Consider the following 22,690-nt stretch of genomic DNA (forward strand, 5'->3'; position numbering starts at 1 on the left):
TTTCAGCACCACTGAGAAAACATTCGTGCCCTTATATCCTCTCGCCTCAATTATTGTTTGCTTTGTTCACTTGCCTAAACAAACAAACCCACAAGCCCCGAAATTGTTTAAAATCCTGCAGCTAGACCAGGGAACAAACCAAAGCAATTTTCACACGTCAGACTGTTTTTGGCTTTACTTTGTCGGATTCCATCGTTTGGAAGACATTTTAAAGTGCTTTTACCACATATAAAGCTCTGAACAATCTGGCACCAAAGTAAATAACTGAGCTCTTCACACCATTAGGTCCAAACAGCCCCTCAGGTCTGCTTTATGTGCCTTTTAAAATTGCTCTATAAATACAATTATTGTTGATATTACAATCTCTGTGATGAAATCTGTGCATGAACAGACAGCAGCCTTAGTGGTAGTTTGCGCTGCAGTAGGTGTCTCCAGGAGCACATTTTGTCATGACACACTCGATGTGATAAACAGGGCAGCGAAGAGGTCTTGTCACAAGGGATGTTGTTGTCAAAGCATGTGCTATTTGTTTGAATCTACTACGACGAGGTGATATTCGTTGAAGACCATGAAAAGTTGATTTCAGTTTCACACAAATGTCACACAGTGACGGTACCAAGGGGATACATTTGATTACATGTCTGGCGGTTTCCCTGAATAGCTCCTGTGCGCCATGCTCAGACAGCAACGTGCAGTTTCATGATCTTGTTCAGTCTGAAATGACCCCAGCATATAGGGAGGATCAGACCTTTATTCCAGACTATGTCTTCAGAAAGCTCTAATCCTCTTTTTGAAGACTCTTCCTCTCAACGTAAAACTTTGGCCAGACATAGCAATTTTCATTTGTTGACATTGGGTAGAAAAATGCAATGAATCAACCAAGCCTATTTTTCATCGTTGTAAATGGATTTAACTTGGTAGGCTTAGCGTGCGAACGCTAAAGGAAATAGAGGACCGAAGCAAAGGGGAAGTGAGATTTTGTCAATAACGATACCTCAAAACAAAACCATCCTCCCCCATAATGCCCCATCTCATTTGTATCTTCAGCGCTTCTAAAGCACACATTTACTGTAATCGTCGGTCCGTGGCAAAGTGATTTAAAACTAAACTGTCACTGTCATTATATTTCTTTGAAAATAAGTAAAAAATGGCCTTTTCATTCCCCTCTCAGTGAGCTTCAGAACAACCCGTGTTGGATTCAGCTTCTTGCTAAAGGACTCTTCAGCAGAGTGCCAGCTCGTTGACACAGGAGCTCGAATGTCTCCTCTCTCGCGGCTCTGCTGAGCACCCAGCTCGGTTTTTCTGCTCCTGCTCTGCCCAGCCGAGCACAAGAAGCCGAGTGAAAGAGAAAGAATGTAGTGTCAACATCCTCCTCTGTAAAACAAAGTTACCCCAACATGGTTACAAAATCCCTGCATGCTGCTGACATCCTCTTGATAAAATATTTTAAAGCTGCACTAATAAATATTTCATATCACCAATGGATCAAACGTCCATGTGTAATGGGAGAGGGGTCGCTTGTCATAATGAACGATGAACTGCAACCAGCTGCTGAACAGGGGAGCTTTCATTGAATAAAAAGTCAGATGTTTGTGTCATAAGTTGGTGTCGACCAAAACAAATTTGATAGAGAATAAATATTGAACTTACGTACACCAGATGCCCAAAAACACAACTCCAAATAAATGACAGATGTGTGCATACTCAACTGCTCGCTAAAACATTCGCCAAATCAACGAAAGGGCGTTAATTATTTCCACGGACCGAAAAATCAGTTAATGCTATTTTACATTTTTATGCTTTAAGTTGACACGAGGAGATCGATATCCATCTCACGTCCGTCTGTTCGGTATAAGTAGGGCTTGTTTACCTTGACCTAGCATAAAGACGAGGTGGGTGGAAACAGCTGCGCCTGGTTCTCCCTCAGCTAAACCTCAAATGTTGAATCCACACTGACATGACAGATTCAAGTCATGCTTTTTCTGGCCTTTTATTGAACAGAATGGACGGGTTTACGCTCAGAAAGACTAGACGTGAATCACATCAATGTACAAATATTTAATAGGAAGTTGTTTTAAAGATCAAACCCCGCCTAACACACCCCCTCTTTTCTGACTATTCAACATGGAAAAAGAAAGTACCCAATTCTCAGTTAATGAATGACTGTATATCTTAGCTGCATGTTGATTGCCTCTGTTGTGCTTTCACACTTTAACTTAATGATGGGATGTTTAAAATTTCCTCTAGCTCCATTCAAAAGTTCCACCCCCCCGGCCCTGCAATCTCCCCTTACCTCTACTCAAGCAGAGCGGACAGAGATTTGCTGCAGAACTGAGCCGGGAGAATTCACTTTTAATTAAAGTAGAGAGATCGTCTGTGCTTAGTGAAGGTGGACGAAGAAAAGGGGGGTGGAAAGCTCTTTTCCTCTTTGAAAGAATGAGCTGCAGATATTCCGTAAGGCCCTGAAAGAGGAGCTTTGTTAAGGTTGGATAGTGGAAGACATCATTTGATCTCCCATTGACAGCGCCTCCCCACTGCAGAATAATTAGTTATTTTATGAAGCCATTAGAGAGGACCCATTCAAGTGATTGTTTCTCAAATGTCCATCCGTGTGGCCAACTGGGATGCGGGAGTGGCGGCTGCTGGGAGTCTGAAACACACAACAGTAATCTGGGATATATAGCTGTGTGATACATCCTCGTCTTTCCTGCAACCATCTACCATCATTTTCTAGCACGTCTCACGTCACTCTCCCAAAATTAGCAGAAGTTCTCTCTCCTTTCCTGTCTCTTTACCTCAGATTTACAAAAAGACCAAACAAGTCTACAAGTAGACTAATACGTACTAAGCCTGATTTGTGCAAATGACTCGTTTTTGACAGTTTTTGTCTTTCATCTCACTCCTATAATTGAACTCTGCTGCGTTGTGTCCACAATCACAATGGCGCTATTATTCCTGCAGCCATATTTTCTTTTTGACTGTGTCAGTTTCTTATCACCGTGTTCTGGTGGATATGATGATCATCAGTCACTCAGTTACAATGCTGCAGCTTAACGCTATTGTGCACCAGTCAAAGAACAGGATTACATTATTTTTAGACCCTTTAATTTACCTCTTCTCTTTCAGAATAAAAGGTCACCACTGAGCTTAATGGACCATTGAGTATTATCAGGATTACAAAGAGCCTATTCCCTGCCATCATGGGCTTATTTCTTAAGCTTTATAGGGTCTACTTAAAACCCATAACTGTGGTTGGTCTGTTCATCCGCTATAATGCCAAATGTACTCGCATTTCTAATTAAGCTGGGGGCTTTTAGAGAATGTAACGAACAGGGCTTAACACAATTGGTTTCATTGCAAAAAGCTCTCTTCACGGGCCCGACTCCAACTTTTCACAAATAAAACCAACAAAAAATGAAACTGACTATATACCATGTGTAAAATTATATATATAAGCCTCTAACACGTCTTTCACGCTGCAAAAAAGCCACCCACTAGCATTTGGCCTTTCTCTTTTGAGGGAAACGTTAGGATCAGCATTCATTCCTGAATCAAATGACACCAGCAACTGATAAATGATAAAAAACTGTTGCTGGTTTTTATCACCAAATGCAGCCGTGAGATGGAATGTGACAAACAAAAAAACCCTGTATTTATGACTTTGGGTAGAAAGCAGTTATTAAAGACTATCTGGTTACTCCCTCACAACATAAAACATGCCCATCTCGTCCTGTAAGTAACGATTGGCTGCTCAGCTTCCGGAGCAATTATAAAAACATTGATGAACAACCAACCAGCCAAATCAATTCTTTCAAAATTATTACATTTCTACTGTCACAGTTTCCATTTGGGGAAAATGATTTATGCATAATGTAACTATAATTAATTAATTCGTTTTATAAAATTTAACCACACTGGTAATATATGTCAAACGTATTTTTCAGCATCTTGTCTCATTAACCTCTCAGCCGGCCATTAACAACAGGTTAATAAAAAGAGAGCGGGCCAGGGGATGTCTGACCACCAATCTGCAGCTTGTCTACACTCATTACAGCACTGATTTGTCTACTTTTATTTTATATGTTCCACATTTCAAAGACCTCCAGACAGATTTCTAACGGAGGTTTTAGTTGCAGATAGACAACTGATAAATGACGCATATAGCATATAGTGGAACACTGTTGGGAACTTTCTGACTGGGTATGTGAAGTGGCACTTTAACTTCAGTGAAGCAGAGGTGGGCGTCCTCTTCTATAAATGTTTCATATTCATCTTGTTGGCTTTCGAGAAACTACAGTAAGGAACAAATAGTAGCATAAATCAGGAGTTTAAAGCTGCTTTGCTAGCTTCTTATAATCTCTCTCTGCGCAGAGATCCTGTCAACTGGCCGCCAGTAATTAAGTGTATTGGGCATTGAGACAATCACTAATGCCAGCACACGCTGCGATCAAACACAGGTTTAACCAGAATGTCTGACAGGAACATGGGAAGCAAAAACTATAGTCAATAGCATGCGTTTTTCCAAAAACTAAAGCCAAAAACACTGCTCTGGCAGGGGCTGTGTGGTTAGGCATGGTATTGACATTCAGTTTTCACCGTAGCAAGCAGCTTCCATAAGTGCCACAGAGCAGCAAAAGTTTGGCTTCTTAATGGTTTATTTGTTTGTATACACACAACACATCATAAATCCTCATTCAGAGGGATGCTCAACAACACTGCTGCTTACCTCTGGTCCTGCAATGAGACACCAGGCAACTTTGCAACAGGATGGTGGGGAAGGATGTGTGTCAACTAGAATGCGAGCATGGCCAGTGTTATCACCGCGGGAGGAATGTGATCTTTAGTTTGATTTGACAAACACGGCTAATGCGCACTGGCAGGCTGAACACACCAGGGAAGCAGAAAGACACACCCCGGGGCGAGGGGGGGGGGTATGGAAGTAAATCTGTGCCATCGGGGGTTGAAATAAAAAGTTGATTGAATTTCTAGCACTGAATATTTATGCATTGAAATTATGTACCTGAATGTTTTTCAACATTAAAACACCGCAAAAAAATTCAACCTAAAAAAAAAAATGTTGAAATATTCGAAATGGAGGCTACAATATTCAACCGCAAAAAATTCAACCTTGGCACACCAATATGCGGAGGCTACAATATTCAACCCAAATAAATTCAACCTTGGCACACCAACATCCGGGACACTAAGGAACAGCAATCGATTCTAGATTCAAGATCAGGAGCGTGCGTCAAGCTAAAGGAGCGAGCACCCAAAACACCTTCGGCTTTGGATTGTAAACATGTCCAATAATAACGGGGCTTTAACTCTTCTTCATGTCATCAGTGTGGCAACGTATGAAGAAATACATAAAAGAACATATAATGTTCACCCTAAACCAAAACGTTTGCTTGCCACTGACGATATACAACTCTATTAAAATATACAAATCAACTGTAAAACCTTAAGCTTGGTTGGCCGAGTGGGTAGCACAGCAGCTCTGTGGCACTACGTTATTTTGCGCGACACGGTTCGAATCCCGGTTGTGGCGGACTTTTAATAAATGTTCTTTTATGTATTTCTTCATACGTGGCAGTGACGTAGTGCTCACTTATACAATCGTAATCGCTGCAATGGATATGGGATGCATTTTTGAACATTTTCAGAACAATATGTTTGCAAATGTGTGACGACTCAAGTGACGGAGGCAGACAACACCTGCCTGCCGGGGGGAAACAAACACGCACCCGTAGCCAAACCAGTAGGTTCAAAAACCAGTAGGCACGTAACACCGGGGGAAAACAAACACGCACCCGTAGCCAAACCAGTAGTTCAAAAACCAGTAGGCACGTAACACCGTCACTGAAAAATGGGTTCTCGTTTCAGACTTTACGAGCAAATACAGAATCCCTTTGAGATAAATTCTAAAGCCTCGCATTAAGACGTACATCCCTTTATGTAAGACTCTGCGCTACTTGCAGGTCGCTGTGTTGTGCCAGATCCTCAATAAAGTTTACCCATGGTCATGAAGACTCATTTAACGTTACGTGGACTTTGAATGTCGCTTAATACCCAACTGAGATCGGCTTGTGCCGCTGTGAAAAAGGATCCTTCCACCGACGCTACTGCGGTTATTCCTGCATGTCCTGTCGGGTTTATGCGTCTGCACGCTCCGCTAAAGCCGCTGCCGCTGCCCCCCCCCCACTACGATACAGCGGCTCATCTGCCTCTTCAAGCGCGTTCCTGGTTTTCAAAACTCCGCCAATCACTCCTAACAGCTTGTCCAAGGATCTCAGCATTATTAAATTAATTCAAAACTAGAAGAAGAGGCGTATTGTGAGCGGCTGTACGCTCTCGTTTAACTTCCGCTTAGTTCATGTCCAACACAGTCTGTTAATGTACAAATGTCAGCTGTCTATTACGGAATCTTACAGACACAAACCTACGGTGGCCGAGAAGGTTCAGACAAATACAAAAGCAACAACACAAACGCAAACGCCACAACACAACACGAACGCCAAAACACAAAATACAAAAGCCACATCACAACCGCAAATGCCGCAACGCAACACGAACGGCGCAACACAACACGAAAGCGAAAACGGAAGTAGCTGCCCACGGGAGCGAGCGTATTTTGGAGGAACGCCCACGGGAGCGAGCGTATTTTGGAGGAACGGAGCTGGAGGATGCCAGATCGTTTAAGAAGTAAGTGAAACATGATTCCTTGCGGCTACAGTTAAAGTAAGGAATCATGTTTCACTTACTTCTTAAACGATCTGGCATCCTCCAGCTCCGGTGTTACGTGCCGACTGGTTTTTGAACCTACTGGTTTGGCTACGCGTGCGTGTTTGTTTTGCCCCGACAGCGGCAGATGTTGTCTGCCTCGGTCACCTGATCCGTCACACATTCGCAAACATATTGCTGAAAATGTTCAAAATGCATCCCATATCCAATGCAGCGATTATGATTGTATAAGTGAGCACTACATCACTGCCACGTATAAAGAAATAAATAAAAGAACATACGTTTATTAAAAGATCGCCACAACCTGGATTCGAACCCGCAGTCGAGCAAAATAGCAAAACTTTATAAGACGGCGGCGCTACGCCGTCGGCCAACCGAGCTGTCATATGCCGCTACTGATTTCACTACTTATCATGAAATTGCAAATCGTCAGTGGCAAGAACATCTTTTGGTTCAGGGTGAGCCAAGACAACTGGTTTTTGGTGGCGTAGCGTGAAATACATAGTTCTGTCAGGTTTTCTAGCACATTGCCCAAGTAGGATTACTCTCTTAATAACATCTAAACGCGTAGCCAAACCAGTAGGTTCAAAAACCAGTCGGCACGTAACAACGGAGCTGGAGGATGCCAGATCGTTTAAGAAGTAAGTGAAACATGATTCCTTACTTTAACTGTAGCCGCAAGGAATCATGTTTCACTTACTTCTTAAACGATCTGGCATCCTCCAGCTCCGTTCCTCCAAAATACGCTCGCTCCCGTGGGCAGCTACTTCCGTTTTCGCTTTCGTGTTGCGTTGCGGCATTTGCGGTTGTGATGTGGCTTTTGTATTTTGTGTTTTGGCGTTCGTGTTGTGTTGTGGCGTTTGCGTTTGTGTTGTTGCTTTTGTATTTGTCTGAACCTTCTCGGCCACCGTACAAACCACACTGATGACATGAAGAAGAGTTAAAGCCCCGTTATTATTGGACATGTTTACAATCCAAAGCCGAAGGTGTTTTGGGTGCTCGCTCCTTTAGCTTGACGCACGCTCCTGATCTTGAATCTAGAATCGATTGCTGTTCCTTAGTGTCCCGGATGTTGGTGTGCCAAGGTTGAATTTATTTGGGTTGAATATTGTAGCCTCCGCATATTGGTGTGCCAAGGTTGAATTTTTTGCGGTTGAATATTGTAGCCTCCATTTCGAATATTTCAACATTTTTTTTTTTTAGGTTGAATTTTTTTGCGGTGTTTTAATGTTGAAAAACATTCAGGTACATAATTTCAATGCATAAATATTCAGTGCTAGAAATTCAATCAACTTTTTATTTCAACCCCCGATGGCACAGATTTACTTCCATAGGGGGGTCAGCCAGCACCGTTAACCCCTTCTGCTGAAGAACCGAAAGCACATCGTACACCGCTTTGACCGGATGGGACTTGGAGTTGAGTGTGTTTGATTTGCGACAAAAGGACAATGAGAGAAGCCTGGAGTGGTTTCCTTTTCCTTTACTGCGGCGCAGCGGACTTCTTCCTGCACCGACTATTCCTATAACAATAATGTGTGGTTTTTCCTTTTTGAAGCCCACAATACATGACTCTCAGTGTTGATTTTACTGTGGATCACTGCAGTTCACCGTATTTCCAGACTTGGAACAACTTTTTGAAACATAGCAGGGAAGATTTCATTTTAAACTACATGAAAACAAATTTAATTCAGCTGGCGTGTTTTGTACTGAAATCCTCGCCCACGTTGAAGTGAAAGAATGCTTCTTGGCAGGGAGACAATGGAAATTCATTACATCTGTTTTAACTGCTTCTATTGGAACACAACTACCAAATATGTACGCTCCACACAGTTCAACACTTTTAAAGGATATGACCAACAGAAACATGCATTGCTTTTCTTTCGACAGTTTTTCTTGGCAGCTCCTTTCTTTCAAACTACAAAAACAGCAATGCATTATCCCACTGTGAGCAGTTCTTTTTTTTTTAAATACGTCTCGTTGCAGTTGTACTAAAGGTCAGACGCCGACTCATTTGTCCGCGCTGGCTGGCGGTTAATTGTCTCTGAACTCCAGAGGTGTCACAAAGTTGACCACAGCTCTTTCTTGCTCAACCCTGCAGCACAAGCCGAGCAGTCTGTCGGCCCGCTCAACAAAGATTGTCTTTGACGTTTCCTCCCCGCAATCCGCTCTGATTAAATATTTGCTGGCTCATTTAGTATGAATGTGAATTAATGGTCAGTCAGTGAGTTCACGTCAGCTCCACTTGAGTAATCGGCGTGATTTGGCAGAAAGACCTCTGCACCTCCTCCTCCTGTCTGTTGCATTTCCTCTCCGTCTGTTTCACACCTAATTTGAGACCTGTTTTTAGCACTACATTAAATGTTTTGAATTATGAATCTCGCAATATGCGAAGCTTGAATGTGGAGGCCGACTCTGGGAAATGAATCCATGTTATGGGTTCTGACGGCAATGTTGTTCTGTCAATCACTCCGCCATCAAGTGCACATTTAAATTCATCCAATACTTTGGTTTACGACCAAAAGAAGCTAATGATATTCCCGTCTTCTGTGCTAAAAATTACCACGTTGTTGTGTTGTTATGTTAGCATGGTTAGCGTTTAGCTCAAAGCATCACTGTGCTACGCGTACGAGACTTCATACATCATACCAGACGTCATATTCTCGCCTCTTGTTTCTATTTCCCTCATGAAATACGAAGGATCTTCTCACAAACATTTGAACCTTCAAATGATCTACTGGTTCGATTTAATTTTTCGTATCAAGGGGGATCGAATAGTCTCACCAGTAGTGAGCCTGTGTGTGGGCCTGTTGCAGTGTGCGTGATAGGCATGGAAGGGAGGTGTCACTTGTACTTGTCATTTTATCCATCTGCTCACCCTCTTAAATCACCACACGATGGCCTGCATAAACACAGCCACAGGGCTTCAATCCCACCAAGAGGCCACAACATGCTGTTGCCCTGCAGAGTGAGATAGGAGTAAGAGGCATGGCGTAACATGTGGCCTTTTTCAATTTAGGCCTTGTAACTCTGCAGGAAACCTAACCCAGGAATCATTACATTTCTGCAAGGAAAACAGATGATTGGGTTTTAAACAACGACTCACTTGTTTGACAGTTGCTGTGTTGTTTGTCCTGAAGTATGAATAATTTCTCTGTCGACAAAGAGCCAAACGCTGACACAGGACTGAAGAATCACCATGGTTACTGAGGGAGTAGAAGTCCCAGTAGAAATTGTCCACAGCCTACTTCTGTTGCAACGAATATGACAAATAATATACGGTTCAAGTGCATCTATATCGATCCCTGCGAAATAGAGGATATTCATAGAAAGGAAAAGATCATTAAAAGTCGTTCATTACATGTTATTTAGCTGACGCTTTTATCCAAAGCGACTTTGCATTGCATTATAACCTATGCATTACATTTTTGCCTGGGGAGCAATTAGGTGTTAGGTGTCTTGCTCAGGGACACTTCATCATGGCACCTGGAGCAGCCGGGATTTGAACCACCAACCTTGCAGCTCCCAACGCACTGCAGTACTCCATGCGCCACCATCTCATTCACAATTCCACAATTGGAATAGTTTGGGGAATTTACTCTTTTGCCAAGAGTAAAATGAGAGAATCAATACCACTCTTTTTCCGTCCGCTAAATATATAAAGCCAGAGCCAGCGACTTCATAGTTTAATTTAGCATAAGGAAATAGTCAGGAACATCGACTAAGAGATTGTTATTTTGAAGAGGAAGCGAGGGAAAATTAGACTATTGTATATTTTATGCCATGACTGTGTTTTTTATTAACCTTGACTCAGCAACTACAAACCCTTTCAGCAATACATCAGAAATCTTTACTGAACAATTCAAATGTAGACCAAACCGACATCAGTAATATCACCCGTCCTCGCAGATGTTTAGAAGTTTCCGGTCAAGATACAGGAGCATGTTTGGATAGGATGTGGATTGCCCTTGGTTCAAGCACACAAGCAGATTGTGATCCATCTCTCCTTGAGGATCGCTGCCTACCGGAGGGAAAAGTGGAGGGGGGGCAGATCGCCAAGGCAGAGAGGGGCTGCTGTTCCATTGAGGTTTCGGGTGACAAGTGTTCTGTCTATTTGTCTCGGGGCAGACAGCGAGCCACAAGGGCGAGTGTCCCTTTCAATGTCCTGGAAAATTCCCTGACCCTGCACAGTGTTGCGTTACATCTTCCGATGTAGCCTCCCAGATTAACAGAGACTCTTTTGAGGGATTCAGTTTTAAAAAAAGGCAGTTCATCAGAGTAAAAAGGTGCAGGTGTAAGATGTCGTCACATGCTTCAAACCGTTTTCATGTCTACGCATTACAATTCAAGTATATTGTGTATAGTCACAATTGTTAATAAAAAAAAGAAAAAAAGCCAACATCTAACTAAAAGCAGGGCTATGTTCAATCTCTAAGATACAATCAAAATAATCATTTCTATCTTACAATCTTCACATGTGCCATCAGGGGAAGCTAATGAGTGGCACCCACAAACCGCACAAGTCAGCGGTAGAGATGTTTGCTCAAAGGCACGTGTACTACGCTACCAACACAGCAGTGTCACGCGCTGCACTGAGCCCGGTATGTTCTTCAGCTAAAAAAAGATCCATTTTGGTTGGAGTGATTCGCGCGTCAGCATCCCATAAAAGTGGAGAATATGTGGAAGAAACAACACCAAAAGCAACGCACTGCTTGATGTCAGCGCCGTTCAACATCAGCTCTTCAATCAATGAGCCGTAAACCAATCGTTGTTTCACAATGTTTCACATTTCAAGTTTCAGCAGGATGATGATGATGATGATGAGAAAAACGCGTCCATGACTAACGAATGAGTCAAATTTCAGCAGGTAATCATGTGAATCAGTGAAGCTTGTTAACCTCACATTGCTTCACTTAAAGACATCATGAAAAGACTGAAGAGGAATAAACATAAGAACATAGTAGCATGAATGCATATGTGTATGGAAACATGCAGATACACATTCATACTGTATACACATATACGCAGATCTGCCCAATCAAACAGAAGCCCTGCAAACACCCACAAACACATAAAAAAAACGAAAACCATTTTTCAGATGAATCTCTGTTCTAAATTGTATTCTTGTAAATACGAGTTTGAAAGAATCAGAGGACAAATAGAGTCTTGTTAAACTCCCTGTAACAACACATTATGATAAGGCTGATGTATTGCCCTGAAGATAATGCCTCAACTTCATCCTTCATCCTGCTCCTGTTATTTCTCCTTTCCCATGTGCGATAAAGCTTACTCAGGTGGCTACTCATTCTTCTTGTGTGTTTCTTTTTTGCAGATGGAGAGTAACGCCCTCTCTCTCACTGAATAGCCAGCCTCAATGAGGGGAAAGGATCTCGGCTCAGGCTGTAAATAAAACCCTCTTACTCCTGCTCAACGTGGGAGAAAGTGCCACTGTGTTGCCGGTGCGGCGTCTCCGTAGGCCGATAACCGGAGTGTAAGCGGCACTGAGGGATCACCTTTCACTCTGAGCAACTCGACTTTCATGCCGTGGCCCCGGAGGCGGCTCGCGGGGGACGAGCTGTCAGCGGGGAAGGCAGAGAGACTCTCACGTGGACTCGATCGACATCGCGGTGCACAGGTGTAAAGCCTCTTCCCCGTGAGACTGAAGAGCACAACATGAGGGAATAGCCATGCTTTTGTTTGAAGAACCTTTGCACGGTTCAAAACTTTAATTAACTTATTTTTGTTTTTGTTTGGTAGGGACAGCTGGTGTTGATTCTTCTGCTTTATGACTTTTCATCACTGGGGAAGCGTGTCTGAGTGGCAGGGGAAGCCAGCATGGCCAAGCCTCTGCTGAAGCTACAGCGCTATTTCCGCCGGAAACCTGTCCGATTCTTTTCGTTCATCCTCCTGTACCTGACCGCCGGGAGCCTCGTCTTCCTGCACTCTGGCTTCGCCGGGGGCAGCGGCCCCGGGTCCGGCCGAAACTCCGTGGTGGCTTTGGAAATGGGGAGCCGGACTTTAGTGTCAGGCACTCGGGGCCTCGGCATCGTGAGCAGAGTGTTTAAAGAGACCCGCCGGTCTGGACGCAGGTACGGCCCCCCGTGGATGAAAAAGGCCAGACAGGACGGCCAGGAGACGGTGCGCAGGGGGGGAGACTACACCAACAACTGGAACCGGGCCCTCAAAGGACGCAGCGCCAAAGAGGTGGACAATGGAAGAGGTGGGCGACCAGCAATACTTTGCTACACTATTGCAGTGGTTTTCTTTTCAGCTGACAGTTTTGCATTTTCCACAACAAATGAGTTATAAAAGATTGTTAAAATTGGGCATCTGCTTCTACCACATAAGAAATACAAATTAGAACAAAAGAAATGCGATGAAGTGCTCCATTAGGCAGATCATTAAAGCATAAATAGAATTAATAGTCACATTATGTGCCAACATATGCAGCACTGCAACATTAATGACTGTATCAAATAAGAACAATGATTATAACAACGTATTGCTTTGTGTCATAGTTGCTCATGAGAATTGAACAAATTAAAAGAATGTAGGACATTTCATCACAGGCTGACGCACCGTATAACACACGTTCCCTGGCAGACACACAGGCAGCAGCTAATGTGAATATGAAATTGATCAAAGAAATCTTTCTGATTACAAACCACATCATCTTAATAATGAGAAGTCCAAGTTGTAATTGGTCACATGGGGAATCTCCTGAGAGCGCAGTGAGATGATGATTATGATTAAGTCGTCTGTCTCGTCTCAGAGTGAATTCTTTCCAGGGGTCTGAGCTTCCACCACAGCTGCTGCCTGGCTTTGTGCTGCTTGGCACATGTTCAACTGCCGCACGGCCGCAACATCTATGTAACAGTATGACTGTGGGGTTACATAATCCTGACAGGAGCGGTTTACATATAAACTCCATGTGACATACTAGGAAGTCACAACACAGTTTTGGATACACCAGAGTGAGGACGCAAAGAGCCCGACTTGAGCAGGCACCTCTGATTGTGGATGGCAGTAATATCCTGCTTTCTTATTCCTTTCCAGAGGAAACATGAGCAAAGTGAGCCGATAAGAGGATATCATTTGAACCTGACTCTCTTTCTTCACCCTGTCAAACACTCGGCACCGTTGGATTAAGCATAATTTACAAAATGAGTCTTTTACTGCTAATCTGCTAACATGTTTGCACCATTTTAAAGTTGCTGGTTGAGCTTATTTGAACTGGCAACATACAATTCTGCAGTATTTCGCAAATGAATCATGTGTTTTGTTTTTAACATCTTAACCTTCACTGGTAACTATGGCTGTCAGATAAATGTAATGGTGAAATCCACCTAAATACGGAACTGAATCGAGTGAATGAACTTAAATAGTTCATAAATAGTCATAAATTACAACATCAGCTGTTTAAAGGCTTAAACACTCCTCTGATCAAATGTCATTTCTAGTCTACACTTTCCCTACTCAGTGGGGATATAAATATTCAAATATGCAATATACAAATGTATTATAATATTCATTCTTGGTAGTATGATGCCAAGTTGAACCACTTTAGACACTTTAATACATTACTTATTTAGTTTAATGTCCTAGAATAATTCTCCTTGGCGTTTAGTGGTGTAGAAATAGCAAGCATCTAATTATCAATGCTCAAGTACACCTTAAGAAATTGTAGTTATGTCCAGAATTTCAGTAAATGTTCTTATTCAGCTGTGCAGTTGTTAGCATCTGGTCCAGTCTCACACGCTATGTGGGGTTGCTCTTTAATCATAAATCACAACGCCATCAGTTTTACTACAATTCCACTGTGCTTATGTTGCCTTCTGGTTTCCCTCCAGAGTGCACTGTGGGCAGGTGGAGAATATAAACTGCCCATGAATATGAAACACAAGTCTGACTGACTACTCCTCTGTTTGTGTTAGCGATGTGACAAAATGTGGAAGCAGCTCTCCTGAGAAACCCGAAGAAAGTCAAGCCAGAAGAGAAAACAAAAAGTGATTATTATACCAAATCTACCACTCGCAGGGTAGAGTATTAAATACCAATGTTATTCTAGTGCTGAGCTATTTTCTTTTACAATTCTAGGCCAGGAAAGCAAACATGTTTACAACGTCTATTGAGGCTTCGGGGTATCTGATCGTCTGGCTCAGACCTCCTCTTCCTCCTCCCCTCCTGTTTGGAAGGACTAAGCTCACAGGACTGCAGCGGAAAGTGATGATGGAGTAATTAGCAGCATCAAAGCATCCGTTTGCTCTGCTGCAGCCATCTTCACTTATTACTCTGCAGTTTTGTTTTTTTTTCTACTGGCCTCTCATTGCAAATGCACTCATTCCCACTGGCTCTGGGTTTAATTTGGAGGGGATATTGGCGCATAAGATGAAGACCGCAGCATGCAAACACATTTGCACTGTGGGGTGCTATGTTATCGAAGCATACTGAAGCACATTGAGGGGAAAAACTAAAGTAGTGTAATTCAGCTGAACAAACACACCCCCTTTGTTAAGGTCATCCAACAGATGCACGGTAGTTATTGTGGAATGTTTTCCTGTAGAAAGAATAAAACCGGCGACAGGACCGCTTCATATTTCACTCGTTTCACGTCGTACAAAGCAGCAGCTCACCAAGCTCACAATGACTTTCCAGCTTAATTTAAATCAGCATTTTCCTTTTATCACAAAGCAGATTATTTTCCAGCACAACAATAGTTAGGAGGAAGATTACAGCTGAGTCCTGCAGCACAACAAATGCCGCGCAAACACAGGTCTTTTAGTCTATAACAATTTAAGTAATGCGGGGGCCAGGGTTTGTTCAGCCATCAGGCTTAGAGGGGCGAGGGCACTAATGGCAGAATGTTTTCTAAAAGGTAGAGTGGAGCCTGTGCAGCTCAGCTCAGCAGAGACCGTGTGTTAATGAAAGGGGAGGCCGCTGTTGGAGGGTTGCAGTGTCCCTCTGCAGAGGTGCGCTGAGGCCCAACCCCCACACACTACAAAAAGATGCAGAGAGATGACAGATACCGTCACAAGCCACTAGAAGGGGATGTGTGTCTTTATTAATAATGGAAGAGTCTGCCCCACTTTGCTCTGCTCCTACGCAGTGTTGCATGGGAGAAAGATTCTGGCTTACCGTCTACTCTTCTGTGGCTGTTTTTTTTTTTTATTGAACGTGTTGTACATAGCTGTCGTTAACATTGTATATGGTTTTTTATTGTGTCTGTCTTTTTAGTGTAATTGACATTGTATGTTTTCTCTTTTTCAGCAAAGTATGTTGGCTGCCACATTGATGACACGCAGAAAAGAGCGCTGAGAGGAGTTTCCTTTTTTGACTACAAAAAAATGACTGTATTTCGTTGCCAGGACAACTGTGCAGAAAGGTATGACAAAAAAAATCCTCCCCTCCTCTATTTCTGCTGTCAGGCTGGAAATGATAAGAAGGGCTGATAAATTAAAACTCCCCGACATTGATTAAAATGTGTCATCTGTCGTGTCCGAAGCAAGAATCGCAGCACCGAAGGACAGTTAATGACTAATACAAGCCTGTCAAATATATTAACCTCAACATATATCTCATATCAATGATAGTCGGAAACACATCACTGAAGAATATTATAATACAGGTAGATGAAATCCGGCGTTCTGATTGGTCTATTGTGTAAAGCTGAACTGTGGTTGTTTCTCTTGGTTTGTGCTTTTCTATTTTTGTTTTAATGAGTGAAAACCGTTCACTACATTTTAGGCTGTTTTTGAAGGCCCTTTTCCTGTGTCCACATATCAATGTCACCTTGGTCCATAAATAAATAGTTTTGAGGGTTCAGATGATGGGACAGATGATGTCACTTGTGTAAGGATTGTAAAGCCCTCTGAGGCAAATTTTGGATTTGGGCTATGCAACATAATTTTTAAATTGAATATCCATTCCCAGCCTTAGGGAGCAATTTCTGGTTAACTGTCTTGCCCAAGGACACGTTGACATGGACAAGAGGAGCCAGGGATTGAACAGCTAATGTCTTGATTGGAGGACGAACTGCTCTACAGGGAAAAATCGATCGCCCGTAGACTGACCAAAAGAAATGTTGATGCAATAACAAACAAGTTAATCCATACGTGACATGTGATCAAATGGTGATACCATTACCATTTCTTATTTTATTCTGTTGCGTTTGTTAGTGTGCTGGCAATGTTTTTGTATGAAATGAGACTGATAATTGTAGCTCCACACACACCGTTTCTTTTCAAAAAGCCTGGTTTGAAGAGTGCAAAACCTTTGACTATTCTTTGAGGCTGTGGTAGCTGCGGCGCTTCCTAGTCCTTATCCAGCCGTGTTTCTAACCCCTTTGATGATTGAATAGGAGAGCCAGCTGTGAGCCATACCAATATTGACCTCCTTCTATATTTTGTTCTTCCGGCTGAATGGGAGCAAATACCTGCAGTCTGGTTCCAAACTTCTGCAAAGGTCTCCCCAGAACTGCTGCTCTTTACTGTATAATCCAAACATGCTCGTATTAGTATACAAATCCAATCCAATCCAGGAGTTTGAATAGGGTTAAACACAAAACAACCCCGTTATATATGTTTCCAGATTTGTAAGAATTTATCTCTCAGCTCTTATAATCCATTTGCCTGCTCTTTCCTCACATCTTATCTTCCCCTCTCTGCTACCTCAGCCATCTTTCTTTCACCTCTTCTCACTCCCCGTGGAATTGAAGAGACGGCTCTATCGAATCCATTGAATTACACCCATCACCGGTTTGCAGAGCTGAGAATAGGAGCAGAGAGAACACTTTTTCAGCTCTTTCCTCCTCTTGGATCTTGCAGCCTGCCAGCCTCCTCTTCCCAGAGCAGCGGGTTAATAAGAACAGACAAACAAATGAGGGGCAACCGCACATAGCTGAGCACAGTGGTTCGGGCTTGATTGACAGCCCACGGGATTCGTCCTGTGTGAGTTGAACGGCTAATTGCAACCAAAAGGCCTCTTGGGAGTCAATTCGTCCATGCAGCAAAGGAGGGGAGAGAAGAGACCTTCTGTGATTGGGTAAATGTGTAACTACCTCCAGAGCCTTTTGGCATCTTCGCCAAAGAGAGATGTTACTCCAGGCGAATGTTCTGTTCTCATCTTTACTTCAACATCTTCCCTCGTTCTCCATTTGCTTTGTTTTATTGATTGCTTCTTATCTGGTTGCTCCCTGTACTAATCTGCACGGCCCCCGTGAAGGATTAAGAAATGTCATTAAGGCTCAGAACAACCGCTTCTTTCCTTGACTAACGATGTCGATGCCATCTCCTCCCTCCAGAGGGTACATGTATGCAGGTCTGGAGTTCGGAGCCGAGTGCTACTGCGGTCACAAGATCCAGGCTCCCAATACTTCCGATAGCGAATGCAATATGGAGTGCAAAGGAGAGAAGAGCAACCTGTGTGGAGGAGCAAACAGACTGTCCATCTATAGGTTGGAGCTGAGCCAGGAGTCGGCCCGTCGCTGTGAGTCCGACACTCTGCACCAATGACAAAAACTCCCCCCGGATCTCATAAGAACAACAAGCTGCTTAGCAAAGGGCTACCGAGGGAACACAAAAGAGCGCTGCCACACATGAAATGTGTTTCTTGGGTTCTGTATTGTCGGCCACAGGTATTCCCCTACTCACCTGTGAGCCTACTGGTGTGCTAAATGAATGGCTTTTTAATTTCATATTGACAAATGTGCACACTAGGGCTAGGTTCTCTTAGTCCATTAGTTGACTACTCAGCCATTTGCCGTCTCAGTTGACAAAGATCTCTGGAGTCGTTCTTTATGCTTTTTTTATGCTGGATGGCTTATTTTCAGGAAACTGGTGAGCACACTTAAAAATAATATCTTAAGTGGTGCTTTTGTGTGATGAAAAATATCATTGTTAGACGAATGAGAATTTCTCTAGTGGCTGTGAGCATTGATGTCCATGAGTGGAGAACGAGCAGACCTGTATATACCAACAGTATCCGCTTCGATTCAATAATCCAACAAGCCAAGCTGTTTCAGGGGGAAATATTTGTTTTATTTTGGGTGATGCCACAGAGTCTGTAGCAGGCTGCTTGGTTGTGTTTACCTCTTTCCCCAGAGAGCTGTGCTACCTACGCAGCTCAGCCAGCCAGGTTGAAAAAGATCTGTGTGAGGTAGTGGGTTCAAAATTAAACTAAGACCACAAGGTGAGGTAACTTCACACCTTTATCTCTTCCTCTGTATCTGCCCAGAAATAATGGGTGAACATGTGAAAGGAAATAGTTAGTGTGCCCATCCATGGCAACTATATAAGTACTGTTCAAATGACAAAATCACCTCAACGGCATTGTCCAGTTCAGTGAAGTTTGTTTATTAGGATTCACTTCTGCTTTTCTATTTGCCATCAGACTGCTGAATAAGCTCTTTGTGTTTGGGCTTTCACCTTTGACACTGGTCTCTGTCATGTGCACATCAAAGAGGAAATGCATCAAATGTGTCGAGGTGGCTATGTGGTTTTTACCACTTGCAGACCATTACGGTCACATGGTTGAGTGTTTTTAGCAAACTGGTCAAATAATTCTAGAAAATGTTTTTCTGCACGTATGCAATCTTATTATTTGCTCGAGACATTGTTTGAACGTTTCAATGTTGCATAAGGCTGCTAGGAGTCAACGGATCACAAACAATAAGCATTTCATGTTGGCTTGACAAGCTTTGCCACATGAGAGGGAAAAGAAGGGTAACTAGAAAGGATGCAGCAAAGATTTACTACAGGGAAATAAAGAGAGCCAGGACATTTCATTAAAAATTCAACTTTTATTCAGGGAAAAAGGTCAAAGATAAATAAAACATTAGATACACACACATGGCTCGAGCTATTTTGCAATCTGAGTTACCTTGTTTTAAAGATTTGCATTACCGATAGCAGTCGTGAGCCAGTGCAGGTTTTGAGAGCATAAACTTAAATAGGAAGAAATGCTGTTGAGCTCTATGTGCAGATTTTATTCAGCGCCAATAGCGCATGAAGCTGTTTTTTATCCTCCACAGTAAAAAGGTTTTAGTTTTCTTCCTCTTTTGTAAATGCTCAGCAGTCAGTTGAGAGCTTCATACCTACGCGCGGCTGACATGTTGACAGGATGAAATCAAGATTTTCTTGTCCAGTAACTTATAAACAGCGGTTTTCAAACTGTAATGAAACAATGGTGCTCAGGACGTTCCTGTCACATTAGGCGTAGAACAGTTGATACGTGATTTCTAAACCGCCTTCAGAGTGTTCATTGGAAAAAGTGGCCCAATCATTCTGTAAGTAAGATGTGTGTCCAGCAATTGTCCTACAGCTAAACTAACAACGTGAAACAAGGAAAGAAGCACCAGAGATGGGGATCTGAGATCAAAAGGTCGTCCACACACAGCAGCGATGTTGTGCTGCCATTGGCTGCGTCTGCTGGCAGGCCAAAGCCTTAGTAGACCATGGAGAGTCCCAGTGGGATCTCTTCATGAGGGTCAGTGAATAGAGGCCAAGCCGATGGAGGTTCTGCTCAGTAACCATAAAACTGCAGTATTGTTATTTATTTCTTTATTCCCATTGGTGAATTACATTTTGGCTTGTTCTTTCTCTTTCAGACGGCAGTGCCATTTTCAAAGGGTGTTTCCACAGGCCGGAAAATGTAACTCTGGCACTTCCATTCAGCATGGTCATCCAAAACATGTCCGTGGACAAATGTGTGGACATGTGCACGGAGAGGGTAGGACTGGTGTCACGCGCTGTACATTCAGACACCGCGACGCATCTGTGGTTTTTCACCGCGGCTGGGTTTTTTCTTCAGGAGAAGACGCTGGCCGTCCTGGCCGGAGACCGGTGTCACTGCGGCTTCCCGACTCCTCTGTTCTCCCTTCACGAACCGGAGGATGAAGGAATGTGTCTCAGCCGCTGCCACGGCCAGGAGTTCGAGAGCTGCGGGAACGACGAGTATTTCGTGGCGTACCAGACGCAGGTTCAAGGTAACGCAGGGCGGCTCGCAGCAGCATGCAATGGGTGCATTGGAGCCACACAAAAAAACACACAGGTGCACATCGACGCGGTGTACCGAGTGGGAATATGCTGAGTTGTTCTAGACTGTATCAACTATGTTGTTGATCATCATTCTCTAAGATGTGCATTTTTGTGGCCAAAGTTTCCCAACGCATGAGGCATATGTAGCTTGGATCAGCACAAAAACAAACACAAGAACAAGCGCAGCGGGAAGTAACCTGTATGTAAAAAGGTGTGACAGCTTGTTCTCGGAATCAGTTACCTGTTACTTTACAGTTTTTCTCCATTGGTTTGGCTCATTTTTTTAAACAGAAATTACATTCTCAAAACAACATGGACAAACCTCCAAACAACTTAGCAATTTCTCAATACAGAATTGAATTTCTCATTCATTTGGTTAAATTGCAAATGTTAAATTGCAAAAGTACATATCTCAATGTCTCAGTACATCTTTGCAAATGATTACAGTTTTTCTCGATTGTTTACACACAAATAGTGGTACTTGACACACAATGACCACAACATGTAACTCATGCACCAACCCCCTGAACCAATTCTGCTAAACTACAAGCACAATTCTTGCTTTGCACTCAAATTGCAATTCTAAAACACACTTTTTTCAAAACACTACACGCAATTCTCTGCATTCTCTGCACAATTTTCATGAAGAAAATGTTGTTTTCACAAGAAACACACTGTCATTCAAAATTCTAAAGTCAATTGCCCTACTATGCACACTGACTCGTCACATGGGAAAACACCTGTCACACAGTGTTACAATTAGGAATTAGAGCTTTAGCATGAAAGGGCAACAGGTGAGCTCTTCTGTTTTGGAGCAATGGATGCCAACATTAGAAACAGAGCCAGAGGAGTGAGAGTAAGAGGAGGAGGACGAGGCGAGGACAAGGACCGTAAACTCTGATGAGATCCGAGCCACTTTGGTTGACCAAAGCTATTGAGGAATTCTTTTCTGCCTGGAGATGGAAAGTGTGTGTCCACAAACGCATATCCCCCTTCTCTTCTTCTTGCTTGAGATAACTGTTTTGGGTGAGATATGGCCTTTTGAAGGTGATCTATGTAGTTGTGCTGAACCTATTTTACCAAATGCATTAAGAGCTTTGAGAATGTAATTTCTGTTTCAAGAATTGAGCCAAAGCAATGGAGAAAAACTGTAACACCAGAATGTCACTTTTCGTTGTCATTTCTGACCTTTGATGTGTCAACATAACTTCTTTCTCTTTAGCGCAGTTTTCCAGAAAATTTCAAAATTCTGTGGTAACTTTTTTTTTTTTGCGAAACTTGCACAGTCACGATCCCCTGTCTTTCACCCCAAATTTCAAGACACATGTCTGGCCCTTATTTGATTTTTTCAGAAATTATAAATGAATAAAAAAAATGAACGGGCCTTCGCCTCCCCTTGCATGTCGGGGAGGGGGGGGAGGGGGCAGCAGTCAGCCGGACACGCAGTCAAAAACACAAAAAAATAATGCAGGGTGTAGCATTCAAACCCAAGTCTGTGGCTTCATAAACGGAATACCCCACCACTTGGCTTGCTGCAAAAGACCTGCAAAAAGTAAATAAAATATGTAGCATCACCTCCATTCAGACAAGGCAAAAAAGGGAAGCTAATCACACAAATTCTGCTGCACACAGAAGTATTCATTTGTGAACTACACGCCTTTTTGACTCAGTGGAGGTCCCGCAGATATATTTTGCGAACTGAACACACTGAAAGTGTCTCTGCAGAATAAGGTTACTAGTTTAAACTTATAGGACAACATGGGTGGCTTCCTGAAGAGAGCAGAGCTGTGGTCAAGTGACTTCACAGATCTCTGCTTTTATCAAGCGGATCAGCTCTGTAATGTCATTACCAAGGACACTGACGCAACTTTTCAAGAAGAAAAATAGCTGCTTGAACACTGATGCCTTTAGATGGCATT

At 42.9% G+C, this 22,690-nt stretch overlaps 1 protein-coding gene across 4 annotated transcripts in view; it reads left to right on the forward strand.

The window, feature by feature from the left end:
* wscd2 (WSC domain containing 2) overlaps window positions 1-22,690 on the forward strand; it is a 36,186-nt gene that overhangs the window by 8,867 nt on the left and 4,629 nt on the right. The window contains exons 2-7 of one of the 4 annotated variants that reach the window (XM_037482931.2): window positions 12,071-12,391; window positions 12,496-12,958; window positions 16,006-16,120; window positions 18,038-18,222; window positions 20,342-20,463; window positions 20,545-20,719. In XM_037482931.2, coding sequence (XP_037338828.1) covers window positions 12,574-12,958; window positions 16,006-16,120; window positions 18,038-18,222; window positions 20,342-20,463; window positions 20,545-20,719 — 982 coding nt within the window. In that variant the 5' untranslated portion in view covers window positions 12,071-12,391; window positions 12,496-12,573. Of the gene's footprint in view, window positions 1-12,070; window positions 12,959-13,105; window positions 14,745-16,005; window positions 16,121-18,037; window positions 18,223-20,341; window positions 20,464-20,544; window positions 20,720-22,690 lie in introns of those variants that run through there. The other 3 variants (XM_037482930.2, XM_062562337.1, XM_062562338.1) reach the window with 3 other exon arrangements.

The sequence above is a fragment of the Pungitius pungitius genome, chromosome 5, assembly GCF_949316345.1.
Source record: "Pungitius pungitius chromosome 5, fPunPun2.1, whole genome shotgun sequence".
Classification (NCBI taxonomy): Eukaryota; Metazoa; Chordata; class Actinopteri; order Perciformes; family Gasterosteidae; genus Pungitius; species Pungitius pungitius.